This window comes from the organism of the source record quoted next, unplaced genomic scaffold, assembly GCF_019419815.1.
Source record: "Pyrus x bretschneideri cultivar Hongxiangsu unplaced genomic scaffold, Pyrus_bretschneideri_v1 Contig34, whole genome shotgun sequence".
Lineage (NCBI taxonomy): Eukaryota > Viridiplantae > Streptophyta > Magnoliopsida > Rosales > Rosaceae > Pyrus > Pyrus x bretschneideri.
This window is the reverse complement of record NW_025999657.1, coordinates 200,964-225,579: the sequence shown is the minus strand read 5'-3', so window position 1 is coordinate 225,579 and position 24,616 is coordinate 200,964. Positions and strand designations below refer to the sequence as shown.

The 24,616-nt window shown below is 34.3% G+C and overlaps 1 protein-coding gene and 1 long non-coding RNA gene across 2 annotated transcripts; one reads left to right on the top strand and one right to left on the bottom strand.

Moving 5' to 3' along the window:
* The first annotated feature begins 2,907 nt into the window (after positions 1-2,907).
* Positions 2,908-4,377, top strand: LOC125480594. The gene is made up of 3 exons (XR_007260940.1): positions 2,908-3,143; positions 3,415-3,546; positions 3,748-4,377. It is a non-coding gene; the product is annotated as an uncharacterized LOC125480594 (long non-coding RNA).
* Positions 4,378-6,927: 2,550 nt separating this feature from the next.
* LOC125480541 (abscisic acid receptor PYR1-like) lies at positions 6,928-8,032 on the bottom strand. The gene has a single exon (XM_048591483.1). It carries the CDS (start codon positions 7,859-7,861, stop codon positions 7,241-7,243), a length of 621 nt encoding a protein of 206 aa, XP_048447440.1. The 5' UTR covers positions 7,862-8,032; the 3' UTR covers positions 6,928-7,240.
* Between the last annotated feature and the right edge of the window lie 16,584 nt (positions 8,033-24,616).

Below are 24,616 nucleotides of genomic sequence, written 5' to 3'. Positions count from 1 at the left end.
TATATATATATATATATATATATATATATATTTTGGCTTAGAATAAGAAAAATACTTTGAATTGAATTACATTCTTTTGTTTTATTTTTGTGGTGTTGTTTTCTAATAGTAGTCATGATGACAAGAAACTTTTCATTGTGTCCAGAACACGAGGGTGGTACACTCTATACAAGTTGTGAGATTTTTATGGTAAAAAATTAATGACATAAAAAAAAAAAAAATTCCACCACTTATCAAATAACACGTGGTATACCATTTGTGTCGCGGGCACAAGAAAAAATTTCTCAAGATGACACCCAAGCTTAACAAATTGGATGGAGAGCTACATTTATTATTGTAGGTGTATGAAAAAAAGTGAGGAAATTTTAATTTGGCAATTGAAAATTGCTTTTTAAATATAATTACTAAGAACATAACCTTCTCAAGGTTTTGATCTAAGAGTCACTTCTTGGTTCATTGTTTTCGGCGCAATGGGTGCTTTTACAGGACCAAAAATGGTCTAAGTTTCAAATCTTATGAAACTGAACCAAGAATTACACACTATTTATAAAACTTCACCAATAAGTAGATACTGTTTATGAAACTATACCAATAAGTAGACACTATTTATGAAACTGGACTAATAAGTAGACACTATTATGAAACGAAAACAAGAATTATGCATTATTTCCAAAACTAAACCAATAGGTGGAAATTATTTATGAAACTGGACTATACACTATTTATGAAACTGGAGTAAGAACTAGACAACATTTATGAAACATGACCAAGAACTAGGCATTATTTATGAAAGTTGATCAATAACTAGACACTATTTATGAAACCGGACAAAGAAGGAGACACTATTAATGAAACTGTACTAATTACTATATATTATTTATGAAATTGGACCCAATAACTAGGCATTATTTATAAAACATGATCAAGAACTAGACACTATTTATGAAAGTGGACAAAAAACTAGGCACTATTTATGAAATTGGACCAATAAATAATATGGTACTGTTCAGTTTCATAAATAGTGCAGTTTCATAAATAGTGTTCAGTTTCATAAACAGTGTAAGGTCCCACGCGTGTGCGTTAGGTTTTTTTTATTTTTTTTATTTTTAAATTCATTTTTCATTAAAAATTAAGTTTTTTTTTTTTTTTGTCATTTTTATTAAAATTTAAGGGTTTTTCATTAAAAGTTAATTCTTTTTCATTAAATAAAGTTATAGCATGGTTTTTTTATTAAAATAAACTTAGCCCAAACTCTTTTCATGAAAGTTTCCAAATGATAATAGCTCCCATTAAGTGCAACACAAGATTTAAGTGTGCTTTCGTTACATATCAATTCATTTTATGTTAGTTTGCAATTAATCTGTATCAATGATCATGTCATATTGGAGGTTGAATGTGATTTTATATGTGACTGATCGTGTGCAATTCTCTCCAGATCAAATCATGTGATTTCTTATGTTGAGATTAATCACAAGACATTATTTGCTCATATTTGATATCATACCCGAATCTCCATCATACATGCACTTGTGGGGCGGAGCTAGTACTCGTAATTCGGGGCAGGTACATGGTGGGTCTAAAATTTCAAAACACAAAACAAGGCAGGACGATGTAGGTCCAAAAATATAAGCAAACGGGCCCACAATCCGGTCGATTTCTAGTTTGGGATAATTGGATAGATTTGATGATTAATCAAATCCTATACTCTCTACCGTTGGATTGGAAGTTTTTCCTCGAAGACTTAGACAGACTGAGTCATTCAGTCTCCCCTTCTCCCTTCATTCACAACTTGAGTTGGAGTTAAGTCTTTGACAGCAGCGGCAACCATCTATCTACTACCACTATCTCCAACTCTTGACTCCTGACTTCGTCTTCATTTCCCTCTTTTTGGCGAATTGCGAGACCACCATTGCCATCATCTCTTCCATTAAATGAGCACTCTTCACTATGCTTTGAAAAAGAAAAAGAAAAAAAAAACATTTTTTTAGAAGCATGCATGGCAGACACTACTTCTGCTTTTTTTATGCTTTTCTATTGTCATTGACATTAGTTTTTAAAAAGAAAACACTTTTTTTTCTTACCAACACATTTAATATTCTAGATTTTTTAATAAGGTCATCTTCAACCGACCTGGCTAAAGGGTTATAGGGCTAAAAATAGCCCGTTTTGACACTAAAATTGTCTCCAACCGAGGGTTAGGCCCTGCTTGTGGACCCCACCAAGCCAAAAATCTCAAAACAGGCCAGAGGGCTGGTCAAGATCAGCCAACCCTCCTAGTCATCATCATCATCTTGTTCCCCTTCAGCTTCGCATACCCTTTCTTTCGTTGGCCCTTCCGATTCCTCGGCTCTCTGAATTAGGGTCTATGAGCTACCCCAATTCTCGATTTCATTTCCCATGGCTTCGATACTTGTCTCCTCCAAATCGTAGAGTAAAAGCATATTCATCGCAAAATTCATATTTTCTAGGTAAAATTCTACTTCCTTTTCTTTCAAATTAGCCAGGAAATTCATTAATTTCGATTAAATTCTCATTTCTAGCTGTAAAATTTTCATTTTTGTATTATAATTACTTAAGTAAAGAAGCAAATCAGCAGTTAACGAATGATTTAACAGCAACCTTAACGGATGTATGAAACTGTCCCAAAATTATGACTTCAGGCACCACTTTAGGATGAAAAAAAACTTCACGTACCAAATGTTGAAAATCAAGAAACTTCAAGGTAGTAAACTGAGATTAACCTTTTTTTTTTTACCAACACATTTAATATTCTAGATTTTTTAAAGGCCATCTCCAACCGACCTGGCTAAAGAGCTATAGGGCTAAAAATAGCCCGTTTTGACACAAAAACCGTCTCTAACTGAAAGCTAGGCCAAAGGGCTTATAGACCCCATCCAACCAAAAATCTCAAAACAGGCCAAAGGGCTGGCCAAGATCAGCCAGCTTTCCTAGTCATCGTCATCATCTTGTTCCTCCTCAGCCTTTCACACCCTTTCTTTCGTCGCCCCTTCCGATTCCTCGACTCTCTAAATTAGGGTTTCTGAGCGGCCCCAATTCTCGATTTCGTTTCCCATGGCTTTGATACTTGTCTCCTCCAAATCGTAGAGTAAAAGCATATTCATTGCAAAATTCGTATTTTCTAGGTAAAATTCTACTTCCTTTTCTTTCAAATTAGCCAGAAAATTCATGAATTTCGATTGAATTCTCATTTCTAGCTGTAAAATTTTCATTTTTGTATTATAATTACTTACGTAAAGAAGCAAACCTACTGCAATTATTAGAAGCATAAACTAAAATATGAAAAGGGATTTTTAAATTTTCTCTGTATTTTCTTGTATTATGATTTGAATTAGATTTACAGAGATGGAATATTGTTAGGCACATATGTGATTTTCAGCTGGGAATGTTTTGCAGGAAGGATGAAGAGTCTTAAGGATTGGATTTCTCCTCAGTTAGTTTCCATGCCCCTGGTTTTGCCTCGGCCATTGTCGGGCAGTGACAATTTCTTTAGAGAGGAATCCTCCAATGAAGAGTTTGATGACCAAGGTAATACCGCCCTTCCGATACTTCATCCATTGTACTTAATGAGTGATTCCTAAGATTGACTGTAAGATGTGCACTTCTTTAGTTTAAGAATTTTGTTTAGTGTAAAAGATACTAAATCCTTAGTTGATGCCAAAAAGTGGAAACCAATATCAATGTACGGGTTGTACATTGTTTGACTACGTGATGTTTTCTAATTTTCAGGTGCTGCTCACTCCAACACATTGGTAACACCACGCATCCATCCTGCCGCATCAAACCTCATTTAATAGTGATCAGGAAAATCAGTCAGGTCCTTCCCTGCAGCATGTTGTAGTTGAAAATTCTGATCACTCTCATAATCGCTCTGGTAAGAAAAAGATGGATCCTTTGGTAAGAATTGACGATCTTCAAGTTGGCTTGGTCTGTCGCAAAACAATGTTCTGGTGGCTAAGGTTCTTTATCGTATTCACCTGGCTACTTTGATACGAGCAGAAGAATCAGATTTACAAAGAGTTAATCTCAGGAGTGACAGAGCTAGAGCAGTGGCAGCAGAACAATCCTTGGATAAAGTCTTTACCTTGTAGGTAGAATTATGCATTGCTAGTTATCAGTTGTGAGTCTTTTATGTTATTCCTTGGGTTATGAAAAGAAATGAAGAAATATTATGAAAGGAAAATTACAATCCTTGGATACTTTTATCATGCATAGTTATGATCAGTTGTAATAGGAGAATTTTAGAAGCAAACTGATACATTAGGTTAGTTATGACCAAAAGAAGAGAAGGTTGGAGATGGTTTTTAAATTGAGGTTGCTGTAGTTTTTAAATTAAAATAATAAATTATGTTTGGCCTACGATCCTCTTGGTTAAAGATGGTTTTTTGTCACATGGCTATGTTTGGTCTATGGCCTTTTAGCCCCTCAGTTGGAGATAGTAAGAAATATGGCCTGGTAATGTCCATTAAAATATTAATTTCTTGAAGGGCTTTAGGGTTAAAACGAGTTTTCTGACTCTTCTTCGGTTGGAGATGGCATAAGCTGCTTTTTTTAAACGCACATAACTCCAAATCATCTCTTAGTTGTGAATCATGCTGAACCTAAAAGAACCAATTTAGAACAATATAATGTAACTAATTTGGTCTTTATTTTGAGATAAAACCAATTAATCCGAACCATGCCCACCCCCATCATGCATTGAACATGATAGCTAGCTACAACCCATGTAGTGTATGTAGTGTGAGTATATATTAAACAAAAATAGAACAAAGTGGATGGTGCATTGTGAATTGTGATGAGAAGTTGGAGGACAAAAAGCCCCATTTGTCTCAATTATGTTCTTATAAAGTCAAAAGCGTGGATACCATTTTCTTTATTGCATTTATAGGGCAGGATTAAGCTAGCAGCTTGGATTGTGACCCCTTTTGCTTAATTTAATATAAGTAGCAGATGAGCATACACTTCGTGTGTTTAAATAATTTTATTTATTAAAAAGTGATTAATTTTTAAAATCTTAATAAAGAGTATAAGATAATGATGATGAGAACGTTTCTCTTACTAAAGACATATTTTTTCTTAATGTTACATTATTACTGTTTTATCCTTTTTATGTAAATATTATGTATCAAAAGTGAGAATAAAATATAAAAAAAATAGAAATATAATTGTCATTTTGTCAAAAGATACATCATTACTGTTTTGTTCTTATATAAATATTGTGTATCAAAAGTAAAGGTAAAATAGGAAAAATAGGGTTAAAAGGTTGACAAAGAAGACTGTAAATATTGTGTATTAAAAGTGTGAGTAAAAGAGGAAAACTAAGAATATGATTGTCATTTTCTCAAAATATACATAATTACTGTTTTATTCTCCTTATATAAATATTGTGAATAAAAGTAAGACTAAAATACCACTTAGTACTACAGCCTAATAGTATTTCTTTTCACTTGTAAATAAGAAGTCTTAAATTTGAATCTCGTGGATGACGAATTCGATACCAAATTAAGCTGTCCATTGTGTGGTTTAGCCGAACTTCCCTCCCTTAGTGTAAAAATATCGATGTATTAAAAAAGTGAGAGTAAGATAGAAAAAATAAGATTAAAAAGTTGACAATGAAGATTTTCTTAATAATAGTATAAATTAACTTGCATTCTACAAAACATATAACATCCTAACCAAAATCACACTTGAGTAGAGTTACACAACCCAAATCACGAGAGATTTTTCAAAATATCGGTATTCAAACTATACTTTACATATCCTAATATAAGTAAAGAAATGGTACTTCCGTTTGTTATAAAAAAATTTAGGTAAACACATAGAACTTAACTTTACACTCAACTTACACTCTCAAGTGAATTTCTTTTTGCTTCAATGCATAATTATTGTCAAGTACGATATGAAATTAACAATAAATCTAAAATTCATCAATAAAAGCACACATAATAATCAAACTATACCATCGCGCATTATCCCACGTTCATTCCGGCCAAAATTCAAAGGCGATCTCATAAAGAAAAACAAATTATTATGATGATTATAAAACCTTGAATCCTCCATCTAAAGTATAAACCAATTATGTGTTTTTGTATTCACATAATTTGTGCCCAAGAAAAAAAAAAAAAGCTTCGTAAAGAAGCCTCTTTGGTAACTAAGGGCTTGTTTGGTATTATTATGCTTTGAAAAAAGGTTACTTCTGCTGTGCTGTGAGAATAAGCAGCAGTGAAATAAAGCAGCAGAGTGTTTGGTAAATTTTTTTGTAAAAATATTTTTCAAAAAAAGAAAAAAACAATATTATAATGTTTGGTAAACTTTTATGAAAAACAGATGTGAAAAAAAAACCGATTTTTCAAAGCTAGCTTTTAGAGCTTCTTAGTTTTAGCTTTTTTTCACCCAAAACTTTGAAAAAAAACTGAAGCTAAATGTTTACCAAACACAAAAATAACTCCCAACTTTTTTTGATACAAATTTTTTTCTGAATCACCTCAATACCAAACCAACCCTAACTAAAATGCTTGTGGGGTTCCTCCACCTCCAAAACTCGGTTATATGAATCTGTGAAGAAGACGAATAGTAAGACAGAAAAAAGGCGGAATGGAAAATTGAGCGTTGCCATTAAATTGGTCAATGTAAAACACTTATTGTAGGGATAAATTTATTTTTTGTGTAATTCTCAATAATATCCAGATATTTCTCGACTAAGATTTCACTTCTTTATGCAATCGTTCATTTTACCCCAGTAATTATTAACGTAGCGATCATTTCAGATAGTATATTTGAGTTTACAAAAATATTTACCGTTAACAAAAAAATAATTGGGTTATAAAGGGTAAGTTGATTGTAGAAAAATGTTATACGAGTTAATTAAATTTTTTTTTATTTGTTTATGACGATAAATGAAATACCCGCTTGAAAACCGGCCATGAAAAAAATTCTAATGGCAAATTAAATATTTACATTGGGTTTGAACTTTATGTACACACGCATTGACTGAAATGCCCTTAACCTGTGCTCACAATTCCAACTTAACCAAGCATGGCATCCCGGTCAATCCATTAAAACCAAGGATACGTTGGGGATTAAGAGAGGCAAATTTTTACAAAGTATTTAAAAAATAAAATAGAAAGTCCAGAAGAAAGCACAAATTAAAAATAAAAATAAAAACTTTTCCATTCCATTTTTTTTGTTAATCCGTGTGAAATTTTCTCACATCACCTGAGATTTAGCGCCCACCGTCACCCGCCATCCCTTCCGTCACCGACGCCAGCTTCTGGAGGTTCAACTTGACAACAGTATCAGCGAAGAGACGCGTGTCCTCCTCGGAATTCCCCTCGGGTACATCGACGACGTACGATTCCAAAACAACGGTCGAGATCCTCCCATCACGGTCAAACCCATTCACGGTAGTGACAGACCGGTAATTCCTGAGGCGGTGCTCGCCCCCGATGATACTGAAACCGGTGACCTGGCGGTCTTCGTCGAGTAAGTCGAGGCGCTCGGTGCTGGTGGCAGCCGGTAGCCCTGAGATAACATTGACGTCCCTGGTGCACCCGACGGTCATTTCAAACCCTTCCTTGACTCTACAGCTCCGGATGAAGTGCTTGTAGGCCTGGGGCTGGTCAAAGCGCCGCACCACCGACCACACGGTGTTGGGCGGCGCGTGCACGCGTTGCGCGAGTAGGGAAGAGCATTTTCCGGGGCCCACGTGATACTTGTGGAACTCGTTTACGAAACTCTTCAACTCGTCGAACTCGTACTGAGTCAAGCCGGAAGGGAGGGTGAGGTGGTGCTGGGTTTCCTCCGCCGCGTCTTGCTCGGCCATTGAGCCCTCGCCTTTCTCCATTCACTCCAGAGAAGATACAGACAGAGGCAGGGGATGTAGTTTTTTTCCCTCGATGGGGATTTTGTAAGATGATAGGGGCAATAAGGTAAATATAGGGGTTTTTATTAGACTGGTGGGGTGAATTTGGGAATAAAAAAATAGTTTTTTAAGGGTATAGAAAAGGTGTCAACTTGATGATGCAGACAGATGGGTTCTTCTTGGTTGATTGACGGTTCTACCTGGCTGAGCTTCAAGCCAAGCTGATTGCACTCCCATTTGGCATTTTATTTGTTTTGATTACTCCTAAGTCCTAAACTCCCAGTAATATTTACTTTAACGAAAAATTACATTTTTACATTAAAAGATCAATTCTGTTACTATTTACTTTACCCTTTATTTTGTCCTTATCATTACTATTTACTTTACCTTTTATTTCGTTTTTATCATTAAAACTCAAAATTTTCAAGTCATTTTTATTAGTTTTCTTTGTTATCTGTTTTCGCGCTTCTCTTTTATTTTTCACGCTCCTTAATTGTTAGTCATCAAATTGATGAATTGAATAATATCAAAGTAAAAATTAACAAGGGTATTAGATGAAAAATGATATGCGAATAATACTACCCTATGATTTATTGGTATGATCGGTTCGACAATAATGTTATGTCTCACTCAGTTAATGGTAAAATTTTTATATAAGATCTAACTGTTGTAAAAACAAACAGGATTTAATTATTGATCTTACATAAAATAAAAGAAATATATAAAATCATATACAAGCAAAGATTGTTTTTGTCAGAACATATATATACATAGATTAGCTACAATACAATACATTAATTTAATACAATTATGGTTTGACGGTCATATATAATTTATACGAATATAATATATATAAGAGAATTTTAACGAAAAATCATATTTTTACATTAAAAAGTCAATCCTGATACTATTCACTTTACCCTTTATTTTGTCATTATCGTTAAAACTCAAAGTTTTCAAATTTTTTTCATTAGTTTTTCTTATATTTAATATCATCACCGTCTCACAATTTATTATAGCTGTCACATCCCGGCTTGGGCCCCCACCACATCTCGGGCTTGACTCCACCATAACACGATATTGTTCGCTTTGGGCCCCGACCATAACCTCACGATTTTGTTTTGGGGAATTCACACGAGAACTTCCCAGGGAGGGCACCCATTCTGGGATTGCCCTCGCGCAAACTTGCTTTACTTTGGAGTTCCAATGGAACCCAAAGTTAGTAAGCTCCTAAAAGGCCTCATGCTAGGTAGAGATGAGAATATACATATAACGTTTACAGGATCCTCATCCTTGGACGATGTGGGATGTTACAATCTACCCATTTAGGGGCCCAACGTCCTCGTCGACACACTTCTGGCCAAGGATTGGCTCAGATACCAAATTTGTCACATCTCGGCCCAGGCCTTCACCACATCCCGAGCTCGACACCACCGTAGCACGATATTGTCCACTTTGGGCCCCAACCACGCCCTCACGGTTTTGTTTTTGGGAACTCATACAAGAACTTCCCAGTGGGTCACCCCTCCTAGGATCCCTCTCACGCGAACTTGCTTAACTTCGAAGTTCTAATGGAACCCGAAGCTAGTGAGCTCCTAAAAAGCCTCGTGCTAGGTAGAGATGAGAATATACATATAACGTTTACAGGATCCTCACCCCTGGGCGATGTGGGATGTTACAATCCACCCCCTTAGGGGCTCGACGTCCTCGTCGGCATACTTTAGGCCAGAGATTGGCTCAGATACCAAATTGTCACATCTCGGCCCGGCCCCCCACCACATCCAGGGCTCAACTCCACCGTAGCATGATATTGTTCGCTTGGGGCTCCGACCACGCCCTCACGGTTTTGTTTCTAGGAACTCACACGAGAACTTCCCAGTGGCTCATCCATCCTAGGATTGCTCTCGCGCGAACTCGCTTAACTTCGGAGTTCTAATAGAACCCGAAGCCAGTGAGCTCCCAAAAAGTCTCGTGCTAGACAGAGATGGAAATATACATATAAGGCTTACATGATCCTCACTCTTGAACGATGTGGGATGTTACAATAGCTAGATCCATATAAACATACAAATACAAGAGATTCAAATGTGGTGTACCAAATAGAATAGAAGACAATTAATGCCAAAAGTTATGACATATAAAATAGGTGACAAAACGTTTTAAGATTATATAATACTGCGGAAGGGTCATGCTATTAATTTTTTTCTTTTAAGCATTTGAACATCTAGAAGATATTAATTGAACCTTAGTAGTGTTTCCCTTTCAAAAGTAGTAGAATATGCAAGTATAATGAACCCTATTATTGTTGCCATTGTATAATTTAGTTCTATATAATTTAAAGGCTTGGGAAGTTAAAGCAAGCATGCACAAATTTAACTTTCTGACGAAAAAAAAAAAAAAAAACCATGGGAGTTGCTGGCATTCAAGTTGGATCAGTCGATTAAAACGTTTGCAGATCAAATGGCAGATATTTCACTAAGTTGTTTTAGGTCGAGTTTTTTTATAATGCACTTGATAAATAGGCCATTGGTGATATTTATGCACCCATTTGAAAGGGAGTGCTAAAGTGGGCCTAACTTAATTTGGACTTATTGTGATTAGGGTTTCTTGCAATCTTATAACTTAACCTTGTATAGTTTACATCGTAATCCTATATATAAGCTTCCATTTGAATAACAGTAATACAATTTCAGAAATTCACACAAACTTTAATATCTATATATTTCTGTTTCTTGTTCAAGTCTATTGAACTTAGAGCAGCTAACATGGGGTTATTAGCTGCTTATAACTCATGTAAATTTAATAGTATATTTATATATTTACACATAATTGCGGCAAATTGAAAGAATGAGTCAAAAACATTGAATAACAGGTTGCTGATTCTTTTGTGCAACCTTTATCGATTTTTGTAAATTTTCATCTTTCTCTTCTTTATCTTTTTCTCCTATCTCTTTTACTCGACCTTACGATGTGCAACAAGTATTTGATAGAAAGACTCATTTAATAGTCCATGACAAAAATTAACAAAACACGGCATAACTTAATATGTACACACCAAAAGTTCGATGAAATAATAGATTGAAGATTTTTTTCTTGGGAACTTTAACGAAAAACTATATTTTTACACTAAAAAGTCAATCTTGGTACTATTCACTTTACCTTTTATTTTATCTTTGTTGTTAAAACTTAAAATTTTCAAGACTTTTTTATTAGTTTTCTATTTTTTTCTTACCAAAATTGTGATCCATTGTTCTTTTAGATCTAGGTCCAAAAACATAGATGGTTTTTAAGAGTGAGTCCAATTATCTAATTACATGTTTTTATTTCTTTTATACTCATTTTATATTTTTTTAAAATATTAAAAATCAATTAAAATCTTCTAATATTATGCATTTTCAACTCCAAAAAATCTAATTAATATCTTACAACAAAAAAAAACTAATATACTAACATAAATTATCTACAAAACATTGTACCTTAACTCAAGTAACAAATATATGAATATATATTATACCGGTAAGCGAGATATGAAACCTAACTAAAAGGTAGAAAAAAACATAATATACCTACAAGCAAGACACATGAATTTGTGACACATTGATTATAAAAAAGAATCTGTCATATAGATACATAAAAATAATTAACATGTGATGTAGGTTGATTATAAAAATTAAAAATAAAATCTATAAATAGGGTTTAAAGCAGAAGGAAGAACAAGAACTAACAAAAAATAAAAATAAAAAGAAATAATTAAAGAGATAATTAGGAAGAAATTTGATTTTTATAATAAATTTTATTATTGAATAGATAATTATTGATAATAAAATAATTAAATTTAAGGAATTAAAATTATTTTAATAAATTAGACTATTCTTACTATTGGCTAAAAAAATTGAACTTATATCAAGTTTTTCTTAAAAAGTTATGGCTGCGCCGATTGAACTTGACATGGGATTCCTTAGTTCGGAGAATTTAATATTATTTGGGTGGTGTTGGAGCTTGCGTGGTTCCCTCGTTGGGAAAGTAAACGTCCATCTCATTCCACAGCTAATCCAGCAAAGAAAACCCATCCCTTTTGTAGTGTTTATCGTCCCCTCTCACAAATTCTATTTAAAATTAAAATCGATTTGGAAAACCCGTTGCAACTGATGAAAGGGTCAAATTATTTGATAAGACATTTTAGTGTGACTGTAACAAGGAATAATACATTATATTTTATTATATAAATAATAAGATATATAAATTAAAAAATTAAAAAATTAATAAATTAAAAAATAAATTTTTTTATAATTTATATAAAAACATATAATATACATCCATATTCTAACCAGATTAATAAATTTCTCACATTCATATATTCGCCAAAACAAGACATGAAGAATCCATCCTCTAACCTCCCACTAGCCACGTTTCCCCACGATTTCTTGCTCCCTTCCTTTTTATTTGATTAATCTAATCTTCCCGCTTTTGGATTTTGTGGTTCTTGTTTTAGGATCAGGATATTCATCGGATTCATTTTGTGGGGATTCTGGGAATCAAGTAATTATGTTCGTTCATCGTACATTGTACGGTTAGTTTTCGTTAGGTAATATTTATATTCAATTTTAAAATTTAAATAATTTCTGATCGCACAATATACGATAAATAGACATGATTACTTGATCCTAAGATCCCCACAAAAGGATCCGATGAGGATCCTGATCCCTTGTTTTATTCCTCTTTGTAGAACTAATATGTAAAAGAGCTAGCTAGCTATCAAGGCTCCTATTTGACTGGTGCAATTCGTTTAGGTCCATTTTTTAAGCAGGGGTCTCCAAAATTTTAGAATCTTGTGCAAAATTATAAAAAGGCTATTTTTTAAGATTTAAAAAAAAAAGTACAATGATGTATTGATGCTAGAAAACTATAACTTAAATTAAAATAAACTTTATGATTCATTGATTGTAAATTTAATAATGTCATTGATAACAATTATAATGAGCTACAAATATAACTTTCACTAAATAATCAAAAGCAGTTCAATCTTAAACAACTAAACAAGAAAAAAGCTTCAAAAACTCTAACTTTAAAGTTTCCCTTGAATTTAACTCTAATTTTAAAGTTTGACTTAAATTTATAGCATTATTATATACTAAAATTGAAAGAAAGGAAAAATCGTTTACTAGAGTGTTGTTATTAGTACTCCAAATCTATCATTGTGCACTCTAATTTTTGATATTTAGAAAGAAAAAAAAAATTTACACTTATAAAGCGTGCACAATAAAATTTTAAAGTGCAAATAAAAATAATTTTTTTTAAAAAGTAGCATTATTACATAAAAATATTAGATGAGAAGTGCTAAGGAGACTCTCTTAAAGGTGTGAATCTCCTTTATAAAAAGAAAAAGGGCACTCTCCATGAGCTCTTGGTCACCTCATACCTCATGTTTTTAGCACAATCTCTGTGTTAACATTATAAAATACTATGCTAAAGAGAGTCACATTTTAACAGAATCTCCTTAGCATTTTTCATAGGAAAGTGTAATTGGTATTTCAAAAATCTCATTCTACACTCATTACAAATGTATTTTTTTTTCCAAATATAAAAAATTTAAAGTGTATAATGATATTTTTGAAATACCAATAATAATTCCCTTTTCATACTAGATGACAAAATTTTGTGGGGGCTCTGGCCCTTTATGATTGCACGTTCGCTCACCAAAGCTGCCTTTGTTTTTAAAAACTATTTTTGTCCTTGATTGCTGTTACATGTTGTCACCAGTTGAACTATAAATTAGTTCATTAAAGATAGGCTAAATTCCAAAAATAAAAAATAAAAAAAAAATAAAAAAGAAGAGAAAAGAACAAAAAAGAAAGATAGGCTAAATGGCTTTAGAGATGAGTCGAGCCATTTGAGGCTGATGATTATGCAATAGCTGTATTGACGATAATTGTTATTCGAATCTTTAACATGAATTTCCTATCTTCCTGCAGTTCGTGTCTCTAATATTTTGCCCAGAGAAATTGCAAGATTGTTTCCATTGAATTAAAATACCAAACAAAACCTAACTTCAAGATTTGAAAGCACGTGCAGCTCTGCAACTCTTATCATTAAGCAGAGACGGTTGTAGGCAAAGCGAACAAGTCATGCGCTTGGAGAAATAATTGGGGGCATCCGGCATTTGTGTCAGGTAGTGCTCTCGTTAGTGGAAAATTGACACTTAAGACATTTTTTTTCTTTTTAATTAATAAACTTTAACGAAAAGTTCATAATATTGTTTAATTTAACGAAAAATCATATTTTTACATTAAAAAATTAATTCTGATAATATTTACTTTACTTTTTATTTTGTCTTTATCATTAAAACTTAAAATTTTCAAGTTATTTTCATTAGTTTTCCTTTTTAATTAACTAAATTTAGGTGTCAAATTCTCATAAATAAGAAACACCACCTGACATAAATATCGGGAAGACCTAAAAATTTCCCTGTGCCTTGAGGCTCGCTATAGAGTAGACCTCATATTTTCATGGGAACTTTAAAGAAAAACTCTAGTTACTGTTCACTGTAACAAAAAAAAACCATATTTTTACACTAAAAAGTCAGTCCTGGTATTATTCACTTTACTTTTTATTTTGTCCTTATCATTAAAACTTAAAGTTTTGAAGCCATTTTCATTAATTTTTTTTTTATTTTCATTGTATTCTTGATTAGAAATCTCTTTCTATCATAATTTAATATGATGTACCTTAAATCCATATTGTTGTAAAAAAATGTATATTAAGAGACGAGTTCGGAAGGCCTCATTTTATCCTCCTCTTAGGCCTTAATTTTGCATTAAAACGACTTTGTCATTAAGTTACATTTTATTTATAATGGCACCAGTATTGAGAGGGTAAAATCGAACGTATGATCAGAATATAAAAGTGAATGTTTTCAAGCACTCAAACTATATAATAAATAATGAAGTACCAACTAATTCTAATAGTACTTTCATTGCAGCTGAAAAAGGAAAACTTAAAAAAAAAAAAAAAAAAAAAAAAAAAAAGAAAGAAGAAGGGAATAATTAAAAGACTTCGTATATATACGATTAACAACCATTCCATCCCATGTCAAATTTCTAAGGAAAAAATGGAAAAAATAAAAGGAAGAAAAAGAAATAGGATTAGAGGAGCAAACTTCAAATATCCAAAAGGTGAAGAGGTTAAAGAAATAGTGAACTAGCTGCAGCCTAATGATTTCACTGGTGGCCAATTGGAAGAGATTTTGTTCTTGCCATTTTTGCTAGATTTTTCATCCTTATCCTATTCCTTTTCCTACTTAGTTGCTGCTGCTGCTTCTGAGTAGGACAGGTACTTGAGGGTTTCTTTCTTGGGTGCTCTCTATCAGGGATTTTCCTGCATGCAATGCAAACAGGCCAAACATTATTCCAAGGTCCCATTTCCACTTAATAAATTCTACACTGGATAGAACTGAAAGAAGTCAAAAAGAAGTGGAATACATATAGATTGAGGTAGATTAACTGAAACAAAAGTGAAACTTTATATATAAGTAAATGGGTTGTATTTGTCGTGTTCATATATGTTATCATAACTGACCATATTGTGTCAAATCTATATTTTAAAGTGTCATTTATTGAATCTTAGCTTATAAGAAAAGTCAGATATGTAAAAAATATCTTCTTCTTATTTCACTCACTTATAGAATAATACATTTACATCAGTATATATAGATAGAATTCTATTGACATAATTGACCCTAGCATTCATAGCTAATTACACATTACCCTTGTCTAACTAACTCCAACTATACAACTACTATTAGACTCTTTACACCCCCCTCAAGCTGAGACTTGGGGCATGAAAAGTGCCAAGAGGAAGCTTGGACTGTAGAAAACAAAATCTGTGCTTTGATAGAGATTTGATGTGTATATCAGCTAATTGATCCTGGCTGCAGACATATAGAACTTTAACCAGATGCACCAAGACTAATTCCTAGATATAATGATAGTCAACATCAACATGCTTTGTCCAAGCATGAAAATAGGCAAGAGAGATTGCTGAAATGTTATCACACAAAATGCTTGGAACTTTAGACAGAGGAAAACTTATATCAGAAAGCACTTTGCAAATTCAAGTAATTTCAGCTGCAGTGTGAGCTAAAGATCGATATTCAGCTTCGATTGCGGATCTTGCTACAGTTGGTTGCTTTTTGGCATTCCAACTAATCAAGTTCTTACCTAGAAAAACATAAAAACCACTTGTAAACCTCCTATCATAGGTGCAACCTGCCCAATCAGCATCAGAATATGCAGTGAGGTCTAGTGAACCATTTTTAAACCATAGACCTTCTGTAAGTGTGCCTTTTAGAAACCTGAGAATCTGTTTTGCATCTTGCATATGTTGTTCTCTTGGTGCATGCATGAATTGACAAACTTGATTCACTGCAAATGAGAGATCAAGTCTTGTCCAAGTGATATATTGCAAGCCACCCACTACAGATCTATATTCAGTGAGATTAGAGAGAAAATGACCACTATGATCAAGTTTAGAAGTACCAAAAGGAGTTACACAAGGCTTGGCACCTGCCATATTAGTCTTGGTAAGAAGATCAAGTAAATATTTACTTTGATGCATGAATATGCCTTTAGAAGTTCTTTGTACCTCTAAACCCAAAAAATAATGAATGGGTCCCAAATCCTTAATAGGAAATACTTGGCTGAGTTTGTGAGTGAATTGCTGACATATAACTGTATTTGGTCCTATCACAAGGATGTCATCAACATAGCCCAAAACAATAACTGGAACTGGAGCTAGGAGAACAAATAGTGAAGCATCTGAGGAGGATTGCTTGAAACCAAATGTGTGCAATACTTGAAAAAGTTTGTCAAACCAAGCCCTGGGAGCTTGTTTTAAGCCATACATAGATTTGTTGAGTTTACAAACATGACTAGGGAGATTGGAATCAATGAAACTAGGTGGTTGAGTCATAAAAACATCTTCCTTTAGATCCCTTTGTAAAAAGGCATTGCTAATGTCCAATTGATTAAGAAACCAATCAAAGTGAACAACCAAAGTTAATAAAATCCAAATTGTGACTGGCTTAGCTACTGGACTGAATGTATCTTGATAGTCAATACCCTCTTATTCATGAAACCCTATGGCTACTAAACGAGCTTTATACATGTCCACTATACCATCAGGTTTTCTCTTAATCCTGAACACCCATTTACAATCTACAATATTCTGAGATTGAGAGTGAGGTACCAAGTTCCAAGTACCAGTGAGTTGAAGAACATTTAACTCTTCCTGCATAGCTTGTCTCCAGTGTGCATACTTTGAGGCTTGTAAATATGTAGAAGGAACAAAATCAACATCCACAGGTAAGGGATGCTTAGTTGCAGAATAAGCCTTTGGTTTAAAGATACCTGCCTTAGATCGTGTGAGCATATGGTGGGTGTTGATAGCAGCAAAATTGGATGCAGGATTTGATGATAGTGCTGAAGAAGAAACATTCTCAGTTGATGAAGGCATATAAGATTGAACTTCATGACTTGAAGATGAATTTGAGTCCTGATAAGCTGTAATAGACTTTTGTGGTACGGAGAAGTGCAAATCAATAACAGGAGATTGAGAGTGAGAGTTCTGGGAAATTGACACAGTGGAAAGATGATGAAATGGAAACTGGGTTTCATTGAATTGCACATATCTTGAGATATATATTCTCTAAGTAGTAGGATCAAGACACTGATAGCCCTTGTGCTGCAAGCTATGACCCAAAAATACACATTTTTTACTCTTGCCTTCTAACTTGGAGTGAACATAAGGCTTTAACCAGGGATAACAGGAACAACCAAAAACCTTTAACTTGGAGTAATTTGGTGAAAACTTGAATAAAATTTCCCATGGATAACTTTTCAAGCTAGAAATGGGCAGTCTATTTATTAGATAAGTGGCAGTAGAGAATGATTCAACCCAATACAAATGAAGGACTTTGGATGCTACTAATAAAGTCCTTGCTATCTCAACCAAATGTGTGTGTTTTCTTTCAACACAGCCATTTTGTTCAGGAGTATGTGGACAGCTAAGTTGATGAGATATGCCATGAGGTTGAAGAAATAATTTAAACTGGTTACTAGTAAATTAACCCCTTGAGTCTGATCTCAAACATTTGATATTATTACCAACAAAATTTTCAACATGGGTTTTGAACACAACAAAAGTGGAATATACATCAGATTTGGCCTTTAAAGGAAAGAACCAAGTATATTTGCTGTAGCCATCCACAATTAAGAGATAGTACTTATAACCATAAACAGAAACAACTGGAGCTGGGTCCCAAACATCACAATGTAATAGACTTAAACTAGTAGTGGAAAAGGAACTAGATTGAGTAAATGGAAGCTTGTGATTCTTTGCAATTGCACAATCAGAGCATAAGAAATCAACAGAGTGCTTCCTTTGCAATGCAAGCTTATTTGTAGATACAACTCTCCTGAAGATAGAAGAAGAGCAGTGCTCCAAGCGATTGTGCCAAATATTCACAGGTGCTTTAGTACATACTAAAGCATGAAATGGGGAACAAGATTAAGAGAAAGAAGTAGGGATACCTTGAAGAGGATAGAAACCATTTCTAATTGGCCCCCGCAAAAACATCTTCCTCGTAGAACAATCCTAAACAACATATCCATTTGAGTTCAAAGTCAAAGAATAGTAATTATCTTTGAGAAATTCATATGCAGGGAGTAAATTGTGCTTCATTTTCAGAACATGTAAAACATTGTTCAATTTAAAAGAAGCACGAGCAATATTTAAGGATTTATTGCCAGTATGATGAATGGACAAACCTTTGCCATTGTCGATATACACTTTATCTTCACCTGTGTAAGGAGTAGGAAAAGTAATATTGGAGATGTCATGTGTGATATGAGAGGTAGCACCAGAATCGAGAATCCAAGAAGGAGATGGTTTGGATGCATAATGAGTGTACATGGCAGCAAGTTTGGTAGGAGGTACTTTCCCAAAGATGTCTAGATTCATTTGATCATAGCAATCAATAGCTTCATGGCTTGTGGATCCACAAATTTGACAAGTGTTATGAAAGCTAGAGGAACCCTGAGAATGAAATCCTTGATTGTTGAACCGGTTGAAGCCAGAATTAGAGTGATTTCCCCTATTAGTGCCATGATAGTTGCGATTGCCTCTATTATGATGAAAACGATTATTATTTCGGCTACGATTAGAGTTGTAGCGAAAGAAATTTTGCATAGGTTGATTATGAGCTGCATAAGCTTGAGAGGAATGTGGTGTAGGAAGTAGTGGTTGCTGATTCTGAGCTGCATAAGCTTAAAGTGGTTCAGTAGCAACATATTTCTTGCGACGAGCCATTGACAATTCTTTGGTAAAAAGAAGACCATGAAGTTCATCTAAAGTAGTAGATGATAAGTGAAAAGTGATAGAATCAACAAACAAGTCAAATTCCTCTGGTAGACCATGTAATGTAGCAGCAATTAAGTCACGATCGGACACAGAAGCACCATTGGCTGTTAATGAATCGAAAATTGCCTTGATTTTTTGCAGATACTAAGAAATCGATTGAGATCCTTTCTAAATAGACTGAAGGTGAGATCGAAGCTGATGAACATGAGCATCAGAAATTCCACCAAAACGCTGTTCCAATTTAAGCCATAAATCACAAGAAGAAGAAACCCCAACTGTGAAAGGAATGATCTCTTCCGAGAGTGTAGAATTTAACCAGATCAGGAGATTTTGATCTTTTTCATACCACTGTTCAAACAGAGGATTGAGTGAACGATCAGGAAGCAGAGGAGATAGACATGGCTCAGAACCATCAATAACACCGAGAAGTTTGTAGCGATGAAGAATTGGAGCAAATAGTGCATGCCATGGAAGGTAATTCGAGCTCTTAAGCTTGATCGCTACCATACTCCTAATGTTCTGAATCGTGAGAGAGGTATAGCTTTGCACTAAATTAGGGTTTGGAGAAGAGGAATTTGGGAGAGAAGACGACGAGTCGGACGCCATGCTTGAAGGAAATATCAAGATTCAACCAAATAGCCAAACAAAATACAGAGAGGAAAGAGAAAATTCACCAAAGATCGAAGCGGAGAAGCCGTGAGGTGGTGAGATGGTGAGGCGGTGAGGATCAAATATTCACCAAGGCCGTGAGGCGGTGGCGATTGATACCATATTAAATCTTAGCTTATAAGAAAAGTTAAAGATGTAAAAAATATCTTCCTCTTATCTCACTCACTTATAGAATAATACATTTACATCAGTATATATAGATACAATTCTATTAACATAATTGACCCTAGCATTCACAACTAATTACACATTGCCCTTGTCTAACTAACTCCAACTATACAACTACTATTAGACTCTTTATCATTTACAAGTGTCTTGATAATGATCCGGTTCATTAATAGGTCGTATCGTTTCACGTCGGGCTAACAGGTTATGCAAGAAATTATCGTGCCTAATGCCTAGACCTAACAAATAGATCATATTCGTGTCGTTTTTGTGTCATACGCGTTATCTAATGGGTGATTCGATAATGACCCGACTCGTTAATAAGTTACCACGAAACCTGTTATTTTTTTGTCGGATTAAAGAGTCGTATAAAAAATTATCAAACCTAATTTCAACAAGGTTTTATGGAATATATAGGGTTTAGGATTTGCACAATATAATATTGGGTAAATTACATAAAAATACCTCAACTATTGGGCTAGTAATAGTTTCATACCTTATCTTTAAAAAATGTTAATGTCATACCTCATCTTCAAATTTGTTACAATTTCATACCTTTCGTTAGTTTGTCTGTCACTTCTACCGTTAAATAGTGATGTGGCTTTAAACGGGCCCCACTCTTTATTAAAAAGTTAATAAAATATTAAAAACTTAAAAAAAATTCATTTAATATATATATATATATATTTTTTTTTTTGCATGGAGACCACCCCTTATCCCCTTCCCCCTTCTTCCCCGATCCCCACGCTCTTGTCTTCCCCCAATCCCCTATTCTTCCTCTTCCTCCCTCCCTCATAAACCCACCTTCCCTTCCTATCCCCCTTAAACCCTAACCTTGATATCCTCCTTCCCCCGCCTCCACCGCTGCTGCCAATGACCTGGATCCCTCAAATGCATAGCCTCCTCATTCTTTGAGTGCCACCTCACCAATTAGCCCAAATCAGGCGACGTCGTCGAGCTCCCCATTTTCCCCTTGCCCCTCGTCCTATTCCCAAGCGCCATTCTCTCCTTCTAGATCTTCGTGTTCCACTATGATGCATTCCCTCCTCCAGACCGATCTCCGCTTCAGGGTAATATACAGTGACGTCGTCTCCGGTACCGCAGATGTCGGTTGCATCGGCGAGGTCGTCAATCACGAGCGCCTTGTTGACGACTAGTTCTTCCTTATATGAAAAGGCTAGGAGCGGTTTCAGATCACCGACCTCATTTGCAAGGGCCATGATCGGTTCTTCTTGAATCCGCAATTCGTTTCCACAACTACTCACACATTGATAAATCAAAATATTCACAGCAATGAACAGAAACATATGTAAGTAAGCTCGCAATCATCGAATCCAAATCTGAGATCCAACGGAACAAACCAAAGCCAATTGAAAGACTTAAAATTTAAACAGAAGAAGCTCAGCGATCTGTCTGGCACCTGAGAAAGTCAGAGAAAAAATTGAAAACAGATTCGGAGAATTGAAGAACAAATAAAGATTCGATATTTGGAGAATTATATGAAAATAGATGGAAACTTTACTTTGACAGAGAGGGGGGAAGACGTTGCAGTGGCTGAGCAAGCCGTGCGATGGAGACAACGATGGCTTGTAGCGAAAGAGGAGTTATGAATATTAATATGATAGAGAGAAGAAGAGGAGGAAGAAGAAGAGCACGACGTTGTTGGATGAGGGGAAATGATATTAGGGTTAGGGTTTAAGGTGGGTTTTTGGGTGTGGGAGGAGGAAGAAGAGGGGATTAGGGGAAGACGAGAGTGGGGGGATTAGGGGAAGAAGGGTGAGTGGGATAAGGGGTGGGTCCCCCATGCAAAAAAAAAAAGGATATATATATTTTTTAATTTTTAATATTTAATTAATTTTTTAATATTTTATTAATTTTTTAATAGAGAATGGGCCTCATCTCAAGCCACGTCACTATTTAACTACAGAAGTGACAGACAAACTGACGGAAGGTATGAAATCGTAACAAATTCGAAGATGAGGTATGACATTGACATTTTAAAAAAATGAGGTATGAAACTGTGATTGGCCCAATAGTTGAGGTAGTTTTATGTATAATATTATATATATATAAGTAGAAACTAGCTCAGTAGTTACCTAACAACAATTGATTAATGATTTGGTCAACATGAAGTTAAAATCAGTAAAAACAACCTTTCAGGTTACTCATCCATGATACCAACCTAAAACCAAAATCAAGGAGAACAAACCTCTCGAACCTAATATGATATTGAAGCAAATCAATCAACCACCAACTGCTAGTCCTAAACAAACCATTCAGAATTCGATGGAAGAAACTCAATGCTGACATCGAAGCAATAGAAAACATTTCCAGAAGAAACACCTTTAGGGAAAAATATACAAAAGAACAAAAATTGGACATTTACAATAAATGGAACAATTTCCAAAAACACAGATTTGAAGTATTTTTCTTCGATTTCGTTGAAAAATATTACGAGTCTGAAAAGAAATTAGAAGTCATCACCAAAGAAAAAACATTGATGTTTTACAACACCCAGATGAATCTTAACCCGAAACAACTTCTGTAATATGGGATTCAGAAGGCGAAAGTGAAACAAATTCCATCAGAAAAGTAGAAGAAGCTTTTCAAAATCTTGAACTAAAACGAATCACAAACAAAAGAGTCAACCCGACAACTCTTACCAAAAATTGGTATCCAAGGCCAACACCTCCGGATATTCAATTTGAGGAAAGAAACATCCAAAACCAATTCTTAATTGTAGCTGATAAACTCTATGAATGGAACATAGATGGATTATCAAAACAAGAACTTTTGAACAAATTACAACACATCTCCATGGTTGCTAATAGTTATATTACCAATCATAACCTTAGTCAAACCCAAGTTGTCAACCTTTTGGTCACTGGATTTACAAGAACGCACTATTTTCGATGAACGTATCGGAAGAGGAGTCCCAGATGCGGTCAACACATTACTTTTCACTATCAAAGAACATTTCATTGGGACACCTAGTAATGTCACCTCCAATATTCATGACCAACTCAGTAACTTAAGATGTCTAACCCTAAGCAATTTTAGGTTGTACAAAGATGTTTTCATGTCTAAAGTCATGCTTAGAGAATATATTAATCAACCATTTTGGAAAGAAAAATTCATTAATGGATTATCAAGTCTATTTGCCCATAAAATCAGAAACGTTTTAGTTAATGAAGAAGGTATCGTACCATATCATACCCTTACTTATGGAAATATTATTAATATTATCCAAAAAGAAGGATTGAAAATGTGTATTGATATGAAAGTTACAAAACAAGTCAACAATGACAAGTCAATAGCCAAATACAAATTAGGAATATTTTGTGAACAATACGGATTACCTCCTATTGCTCCATCCAACAAAAAAGAAAAAATTAGAAGCCTACAATAGATACCCAAATAGGTACTCCAGTAGGAGACACCCTAAACATAACAAATTCAAAAATAAGAATTTTGAAACAAATAAATTTTACGAGAAACTCAAGTCCAGCAAGTGGAAGAGGAAACCCTTAGGAAAACTCCACTTCAAAAATCAAGAACAAAAAGGGAATTGCTACAAGTGTGGCAAATTCGGTTATTATGCAAATAAATGTAGAGTCAAGAAAACAATCAACCAATTGAAAATCTCTGAAGAAGAGAAAACCCAATTAATCCAAGTCTTAGAACTCAAAGACATAGACCATAGTTAATTCGAAGATGATTTAGGTTCGTCTTCTTCCAGTCAATCCTCAAGTAGTCTCTCATCCCCTGACATTAAGATAGGATGCACAGATGCTTGTTGTAACAAAATTCTAGTCCTCAATAAACAAAAAGAATAAAAAGATCTTCTTATTGAGTTAATCAGTAAAATCGACGATCCTAAATTAAAATCATTTTATCTCAAGGAATTAAATAAGCGAGTCTCTGAAGAAGAAGCCAGTACTAGTCAACCCCAAGTAACCCCAAAAATCAATCTTAGTACAAAACTAAGAAGGAAATTACAGTTAAGGATTTACAAAGAGAAGTCAATAAAATCAAAGAAGAAATTAAGTTTTTAAAATTAGAAAACTCAGAAATTCGTTCACAGCTTAGTAGTATTCAAACACAGGAGTTTCTTAGGAAAAACAACATCCAATCCCCATCAGACGAAGAACAAAATAATTCTTCATTCGATCAACAATCAGAACCAGAAGAAAATTGAACACATAACTTAGTGTTAGGATTATTACAAAAAATTAGAATCCAAAAATGGTATTCTAAAATAAAAATAATAATTGAAGACTTCTAGTTAGAAACCATTGCCTTGATTGATTTAGGTGCGGACTTGAATTGTATTCAAGAAGGACTAGTCCCCACTAAATATTTTCATAAATCAACATAAATCCTTAATGCAGCAAACCAGTCCTCAATGCAATTAAAATACGAAATCCCAAAAGCACATGTTTGCCAAAATAATGTTTGTTTCAAAACACCATTTGTATTGATAAGAAA